This window comes from Agrilus planipennis, unplaced genomic scaffold (genome assembly GCF_000699045.2).
Source record: "Agrilus planipennis isolate EAB-ADULT unplaced genomic scaffold, Apla_2.0 scaffold5, whole genome shotgun sequence".
Lineage (NCBI taxonomy): Eukaryota > Metazoa > Arthropoda > Insecta > Coleoptera > Buprestidae > Agrilus > Agrilus planipennis.
The window spans coordinates 971,261-980,275 of record NW_020442468.1 but is presented as its reverse complement, the minus strand read 5'-3'; the positions used below and the strand labels follow the sequence as shown (position 1 = coordinate 980,275).

Sequence of the window (9,015 nt, the reverse complement as noted above, 5' to 3'; positions counted from 1 at the left end):
GAGTGAGCGATGCGTCCGCGTGGACAGCTGCTATACAATAATACATTTCCATTTACCTCCTTCTCTATATCCATACAAAATATCTATCAAACAAATAAAATTAAAATTTTCTTTTGAAAAATGAAACCATTCCATCAGTATTTTCTTATGACGTTGTCAAGTTCAACTATCGTCAGTAAACCGACTTTACAGATTTTTTTTAAATGCAAACATGACAACAAGTACGTGTAATTAACATCTCTGGGGGTCCATTACTTTAAAGTTCTTCAAATTTCTCGGAAATGTTGTAGCATGCATTACCCCTGGCAACACTACGGAGAATTTCCACCCTCGTTCGGTGAGCCGGCAGCTGCAGGAATGTTTGGTCGGAGTAATTAGAAATTACTGCATTCCAGTTGCAGAATAATTGAATTTGGCACCTACCAATATGATAAATGTGTGCCTAATGGAACACTTAAGGTTACTGTCACTGCATGCAAAATTAGATATTAAAAAAATAATAAAGAAAAAACTTCCAAAATGCCAGTAGCTTATTGTATTGTGTTGTATTTCGAGTTTTTCAGTTCCAGATACCACCCAAACAATGTCGTTTTGTATCATAAGTATGAGAAGGAAAGAGGGGAGACATATCGAGGGAATTGAGTTTAAATCTAGAACAGTCAGAAATGAGTTGGGTATAGGTGATATGGTGAGGGCTAGGTGAACTAAAATGATAATAGATTAGGAACTGAAAAAAATTGATGAATGTAGGTATGTAGGGTGCATAAAGGCTTGAATGTGGAAGCATGCCAGGATATTTGAAAGCAATAAAAAAGATGGATGTGATTGCAAGGTTTAGAATGGAAAATTAATGTAGAAGGTGTAAGTATTGGATGAACGGGGATGAAATGTTATGTCGAAAATGTGGAGTGAAAGACGAAAAGATTGGAATGATTGTAGTGAAATGATAAGTGAGATCGGGAATGGTCCAATCCGTTTGAAAAGTATATACGAGGGTGGATTGATAAGTTTCCGGCCTGACCAAGAAAAACAAGGTTTTTAAAAATTTTTTTTTTTNTTATTCGATTATGGTAACGTGCCTATCACGTTGAGGTTAGCTACGCCGGGATTCGTTTCAGCAAGTAGATATCCACACAAATGGACCTTGTTGGAGCGTACGTAATCCTAAAATGTAGCATCGTACTACAGATGGCGTTTACCGCGCCATTTGTGGTGTTTTCTAAAACTATCAATTATGTTTATATTGTACACATTCATCAATGGGCGATTTCCTAGTCAAACAACTCATCGATTTCTAATCAGATCTCACAATAAATGATAACACATCGACCAAAAAACAATGCCCACATTGATGAATAATTGAAAACTAATTGAGTGTAAGCAATTGTACGCCAAGGAATTAGTGCTACATTTGCTAATAAGCCGTAGAGGCAGCAGATTTTATCAAAGAGTCACAGAAAATACTCAGTTTCTTGTGCAACAATATCCCAGTTGTTACTGGTGACTTTTGTCACAGTGACTGTTTCGTCCATCGTTAATAAGGTAGGTACGTGGCAGTTGAGAGACTTCTTTCCGTAGGGACCGGGGACATGCCCATAACGGAACTGTCAACCCGTTCGTACGTGTAAATTCCTGTGACAAAGTGCCACCTCATTCCCATGTCGATCATCTCCGAATGAAACACTTGCTTAAAAAACGTAGACAACGTCATACTGATAGACGAAATAGAAATGTTATCGTTGCAAACATTGTGTAAAACTTCCCATTTACGAATCTATCACTCCACGGTGGATCAACCTAACGTTCTTTACTATTATATCTTTTCCTATTCCTAATGACAAGTGCACAAGTCATACCTCGAACGAAACTACGTGACTATCGCTCTATGTGAGCTCAAGCAAGAAATCTTTCGTGACGTAACGTGACGTGACGTGACAGTGACAATAAATCACTAGAGCGACTTAAGCATAAAAGCTAATCGATAAACAAACAGAGAGATAGACAGCACCACCACAACAACGTGGTTCCCTTTTGGTTCAGTATTCAATTGGATCTCCTCCTTCAGTGGAACCGCGGATAGAGCCCTCGAACGAAACTACGTGACTGTCGCTCTATGTGACGTGACGTGACGTGACGTATCGTGGCAGAGACAATAAATTACTAGTGCGACCTAGGCATAAAGGTAATCGACAAACAAACAGAAAGATAGACAGCACTACCACAACAACGTGGTTCCTTTGGGTTCGAAATTCAATTTAATATCCTGCTTCAGTGAGACCGCGTGTATCAAACGTTTCACCAGCTTCTTTGTTGGCATCCTCGGGACCATTACGAGGACGTAGAATCCTCACGCTGAAACTGAATTACTTCTATGGAGGCTTGCGAAACGTTAGATAAACGGCTCCATTCTTAGATTTACCAAAAGTGGGGAGCAATCAAACCTGAATATCAAACCGTCTTCTTATAACACTGTCCGCGAAACCCTTAGCTCTTTCATACATTCCAATCATTCTACAATACTAAACTTCCAGACTATTCACAAAAGAAATATTCGTAAATCAATAAGATTTACGCACGTTTGCGAAATTTAAAAGAGAATTTTATTTATGATTGCGAAGTCAGCTCAATGCCAGACGCTGAGCCATGCACTTACGTATTACCATCGTCAAGAACGACCTACAATTCAATGGCGCGTGAAGAAAAAAGGGGTCACACATTAATCATTGACGTCTCTGCCATCGTCTTCGTCTGCAGGAGTCGAAAATAACTTACAGATTTATTGTGTCCACCTTAAGATAAAAAATGAAAATTCGAACGTCAAGTAAATTAAATTTGAGAGCCAAGTACTAGAGGTACCTGCTTTTAATTCTGTGATTGTTAATCTTACGTCAGTTGATAAGGATCAACCATTATCAACCTAACAAGTAAAAAACACAGTTTTCTGTAGGAATTAGGAATACAATATTATTCCAAACGACCAAACTATTTTATTGAAATTGTCTTCGAAATGACATGTACTACTTATACAATACTATTACACCGTTTAATAACACTGTAACATTTCGCCACATCTTTTCTTAAAATTCAAAATTAAATGAGATAAAACTTCCGTATAAGTTTTTACAAGCGGCTTTAGTTTTCAAAAGTGACTTCAGTTCTCAGAAATGGCTTAAGGTAGTCCAATTTTAGAAAGCCTACATGAAAAATCGAGGGAAAGATAGTTTAAACAATTCTTAGAATTCCGTACCTCAAAACCAAAAAAAGGGGCGTCTATTTATCTAGACCGAGTGTCGGCATCAGTTAATTGTATATTAACTCTAATAATTTCATAATTTGTTGCTGATTTGTTGCTATTTATTGGTACATCTGAGTCAAGCCGTAAGTAAATTATAAAGATCTTTCCTTGTCTTAATATATTTTTATTAATTTGCCAATGTATTGCAGCTGTATGACTAACTTTTTCTGATCGGATTATACACTTTACATTTGGAAAACTTTACGGTTCGTGTCGAGCGTTAATAAAGCATTAAACAATAACAAATTATGAGATGGTGGTTTATCCACTATTTCTCGAAAAACGGTAGGAGCAACAAAATCAATATTTTGGTGACAAATTGGTAACAAATTATGGTAATATTTATTTTGTAAGCACATAGTTTGGCTATGCTAAATTTATAAACATGGCAACAAATAGGTACTGTATCCAATGACCGTCACGAATGCCTTGAGAAGTGCCATTTGTACCACAATTGACACCTCATCCCTTTTCATTTGCCGCTTTATTCCATCCTTTGCAAAGAAGAAAACTGTCGCGTATAAAGGTGAATAACGAGCCCTTTGGTGGGATACGACGCGGTTTTAATGTGAATCCGCACTACTTGCGGTTCTTCAGCTAATGTTCTGTGGGTTTTAAAGTTCACGAGTTTCTATCCTGCGTCACGTTGGCTTCGTGTAAATTGTTGTTTCAAAGGGCGACTGTTTATTTTCAGAAATGTAGGCGTAGATATTTCTTTTGACGCGGAAATTTGCTTTGAAAAATCGATAAACGTAGAAATAAACGCGGGTAATTACCATATTATACGTAGGTGTACACTATATAGAAAGGTGAACATAAAGTTCACGGTTAATCATTTTGTATACTAAGTGAAAATACGATTGAAGAAAAAACTACTTTTGAAAAGTATTTGTACGTAATATATGTAGGTATAGTATGTAACTCATGCAATGTATTTTGAATGTGCCGCCATTTTGAATAAACAAAACTTTATTTTTCTATCGTATTTCAAATCGTAAAGATTCACTTGAATCGAGAATTGTAGCGACCTCTTTTGACTATTGTAGCGTAACATTTCTGCCGTCTCTCCAGCATTACATAATATCGCTTAAAACTAGACTGGATTGCTAGTTTTTTATTCAATTTATTATTGAGTTTAAATTAATTACAGTAGTACCTATATTTAGTTCTTAAATTGATTGAGGAACTCTTGAACTATTGGACCCGGAGAGTTACGAACCTTTGAAGAAAGAGTCAAGCAAGCGAGATTACGAGTTGTTAACCGACTCATCAAGTCATCATCCCTACCTAAAGACGTCCAAAAGAGTATTCTAAGGATGGACGCCGCTCCATAGAGGCTGTATGAATTATCCAAGATCCACAAGGCTAATGTTTGAGACTGATAGTAAGATATTACTTGGAACGAAACACATGGCATCGCTGCTCCAGTCTCATGTACGAATGAGTACCAGTTACATCAAGGATTCCGCTAACTTCGTACGCAAGATCCGAGACATCAAGATTGACGTCTCGCAATTCACCAAGATACCGCTGAAAGGGTGCCTTGACTTGGAGATTAACATCTTCCCCAGCTACATCTGTAAAATCACTGAAGTTTGCCTCACTGGAAGCTATTTCGTGTGGCGTGGAAGCTTCCACGAGCAGCTAAAGGAAGTAACAATGGTAAGCCCGCTAACTGCTTGGTTCCGATACGTGAATGACACCTTCCTAATTTCAGGACACGGAATAGAAAAGTTAAACCACTTCCTCCAATACTTAAACACACAACACCCCAGAATTCAATTCACCATGACATAAACACAACATGCACAGGAGCAGTCACCACGGCTGAAGAGGACCTTAAGTGGTCCTATAACGGCCTGAGGTAGAGGGGTTTTAGTCGGTAGGTCCGTGGACTTTTTCCTTGCGAATCCGACACTACCCAGTCATACGGACGGCTGGGTGTCATTTGAATATTTCCCCTCTTCCACGAAAACATAAAAAAAAGGAGTCACCAGTCTACATCCAGTATTGGATATGGAAAGACCTCTGAAGAATCTCACCGCTCGTGCTAGCCAAACACTAGGAAGCAACTCCAACCGACGAGGGCGTTTAGACCCGAATCAGAATAGCATCCGTTCATCAATGAGCTTCTTTATCTAGCATGCCGTATCATTCCTTGTGTTTTGATTTGGTAAAATCCAGCAATCGTGACTTTGTCAAATTACAAAATATAATTCTTGGAAGATGTCAAAATTTTCGTTAATTTTTTGCGCTATTTTGCTGGTTTCAATTGTTAACCATGCAAGACCAATTCAAAAACCTCCAGCCGATAGCGAGGAGTTTTCTGATATGACGATTATCGAAACTGAAGATCCTCAACAAGATGAAACTCCTTTAGTTAATGAAGCACCCCCTATCAAAGACACGATCGCTTTGGAAGTGCCCAATATTATACAACCCAAAGCTGACAGTAATATCATCAATATTGAAACCAAAGTCGCAGAAATAACAACAAACTAAATGTAAAACCTGCAGAACACTGAAAATTATATAAAATTATATTATCTATTATACATTCTGTAAGCATACAGGTATTATATGTACGTATCTTATTGAATTTCTTTTAATTCAAGTTCTCTATTTATGATCTTATTATTAATAAACAACAAGATCATGGACTATTGTCCGAGAACATCAAAATAAAACGTGCTGTACGTTAATTATAAGTCATAAGCGTATACAACACCCATGGGGAAAAATCGGACACTTTAAAGAGCATTTCCCCATCAAGTGCAATACAACACACTAGTAGAATCCGTATTGAAATCGGTAGAAAGAAAATCAAATCCTATTTCAGAAATTTCAGTCCGCAATCTTCAGAATGTTTAAATTAAAATGGACACTTACGAAAAAGAAGAATCAAAGATTGAAAACTCATCTCCGAAATATACGCAAATATACAATAGATTTAAAACGTACAATGCCAAAATGGCTTTCAAAAAAAAAATAATACTATTTTAACAAATTTATTTGGTTCGATTGTCAGGAACCTTTACTACACTTGAATTATTATAACTATTACACACCAAAGATGGCAAATGAACAGAATGACATATGTAGGTTTGACTTATAAAGTAGAATGCTAATGAAATGAACAAAAATACGAGCTTATACAATAAAAGACGTCATGGCCGGTGGCTTGATCCATGGATAGGGACAAAGACACCGGATGTAACTGTAGGGAAAAGCAAAATAACGGAATCATTCTCATGTTTATGAAGTATCTAAATGTACTTATGTAGAACCTATTATATTTATAAAAAAACGCAAAGAATTGCTTTTTATTTACTTCAATTTGAATTATGTCATTGTTAACGTTAAACTTGCTTTTAATGCTCACTATGTATGGACTCCTAACTTTAAATTCAAACGCTATTCAATTTCAAATAAAAGGAGCTGAAGAAGACACTTCCACCCTCTCGATTTTACCCCAGAGAAAATTGAAAAATAAAGATAAGTTTGGGTCCCAAAGTCCGATTGATAAGGCAGATCGAGAGGGAAACTTTGTACAAGTTACAAGCACAAGGGATACCGATTTCAATAATGATGTAAGACGTGTGATATTTTATGCTTACTTTCGTTTAGACATTTTTCAGTAAATGGTGTATTGTAATCTTCTTTTTTTTTTTCGACAATGTCACATTTTATTATTTCGTCAAATATAAACTTTACAACATGAGACTTGATCATCCAAAATTTACACTTCTTGCAATGACACAATTTTGAAATATGATTCTAAATTCTATAAATTCCCTTACACTTCTACTAATTTACTAATTTCCCAGAATTTCAATTTATTTCAACAATCACTCAGCTCTACTTTATATGTTCTATTATTTTGTATCGACAATAAAAAATTATTTTGAGTTTCTACAGCCATATGGAAATGATGTTTATCCCGACTCTCCCAAATTAAATTTATTCACGGATATTCAGCGATCGAAAGGAAATGAAAATATTGATGAAAATGACTTATGTTGTAATGGTGAAGAAAGTGATTTTTATTTTGCTGAAAAGATTCTTGCCAGCTAAGCATCTAGTTTTTAGATTACGAATTCGAAGCGAATGATGTAAAAAGCAAAACATCAAGAAATTCTCTCGTTCACCCTAATAAAGAGCTAAAAATATGGAGCCACTGGGGTAAATGGAGTGAATGCTCCGTAAGTTGTGGAATTGGTAAAATTACAAGATGGCGTTATTGTGTGAAGGGGGCTTGTGCAGAAGGAGAAAAGGAAGCTCAAATCAAAACATGTACAATGTCTCAATGCTAATAACGTTTTCGTAAACAGGCTACTTTAATAAAGAAAATCACATTGGAATCGTTTTTCTTCAAGTGAACGAATGTTAGCAGTTAAATTGAATAGTTACTGATATAGAGTAGACAAATGAACTACTGAACGCATCCAAAATAACGCGCTGCGCTATGACAACTACATACATAACCTCAAAAATTAATAGTACACAAACTAAAAGTATAACAAAAATAAAGTTAAAAAAGTGCCTTAAAGTTTACAAAATACGAAATGAGTGCATCCCAACGACACCCCAATCAAAATGAAATTGATAAATGTTTGCAAGGTAATTTTTTTTATTATTCGAAATGGAATGTTTTATGCATGAATTCCTTACAAAAAAGTAGTGTAAATTACTAAATTATTATTGTAGTCATATGTTAACGTGTTGATACAATTGCATTGCAAATCTATGATGTTGGGGTAGATATCAAACATATTTCATGGGGTTGCCACCTGTCGAAGTTTGCCCCAGAGACTCCAGTTTTCGGGGGCGATGTCATCAGTCTCCAGGTTTCACGTTAATAATTTACAAATATAAACAAAAAAAAAACATGAAAAAACCCCTGTGTTATTCCATTTATTGTTATTTGGAATAGACTATCCCCCACCGGTTGGTAAAAATCTCTAAGGTCTAAGGTCAGAGTCCCTTCAGAAGTGTGGCAACCTTACACAGACACTCATAAAAACTCACATTAGTTCAAAAGAGAATCTACCTACGTATCAGATGGTTATATTTTTACAAAATAAGTATCATTGATCTTATAATAAAGAAATGAGTGCAGTTTTCTAAATTGAAGTAATAAGTTCTACCTATTTTCTATTTAAGAGCATTACAGTGAAATATTTGCACTTCCTACTGCTAAGGAAATAATATTAATTGACAAATATAAAGAGCCCCCTTTAAATAAAGAAACGAATAAGAGAAGAACACTTTGTCCCTATTCGCATGCTGGAAGAACAATTCTAAGACAGAATTCCGAAGAATGTGAAGAAAGTAATCATTATCAATCGGTATTTAATTTGAAACGAAAACCATCCAGAAAATGGCCTACTTTTTTACTACATCTTTTTCGAAAAAATAAAACACCAAAGCAAGAAAAGAAAAAAACTTATTGAAACTGATTAATTGAATTATAATAATCTGTACTTAACTACTACAATAAATATTCATTTTTGTATATTTTTAACTTGATGCTATAATATATATGGTTACTGGGGAATCCCCCTATTCAGTCCAGTTTTACACGGTTTCTAAACTACATACCTATTACTTCCTCTTACTCGGTTTTCGAATAAGTTATTATCATTATTAATTTAATAAATAATACATTAGTTATTCTGCGTATTTAATAATATTAACAAATATTTTATTTTAAGTGACGA

At 35.4% G+C, this 9,015-nt stretch overlaps 2 protein-coding genes across 3 annotated transcripts in view; one reads left to right on the top strand and one right to left on the bottom strand.

Annotated features, from left to right (window-relative positions):
• Positions 1-9,015, bottom strand: part of LOC108734776 — a 116,905-nt gene that overhangs the window by 99,167 nt on the left and 8,723 nt on the right. The window lies entirely within an intron of this gene.
• The window catches only part of LOC112906673, a 9,153-nt gene continuing 7,889 nt past the window's right edge, over positions 7,752-9,015 (top strand). The window contains exon 1 of one of the 2 annotated variants that reach the window (XM_025981277.1): positions 7,752-7,915. In XM_025981277.1, coding sequence (XP_025837062.1) covers positions 7,861-7,915 — 55 coding nt within the window. In that variant the 5' untranslated portion in view covers positions 7,752-7,860. The remainder of the gene's footprint in view (positions 7,916-9,015) is intronic. The other variant, XM_025981276.1, reaches the window with a different exon arrangement.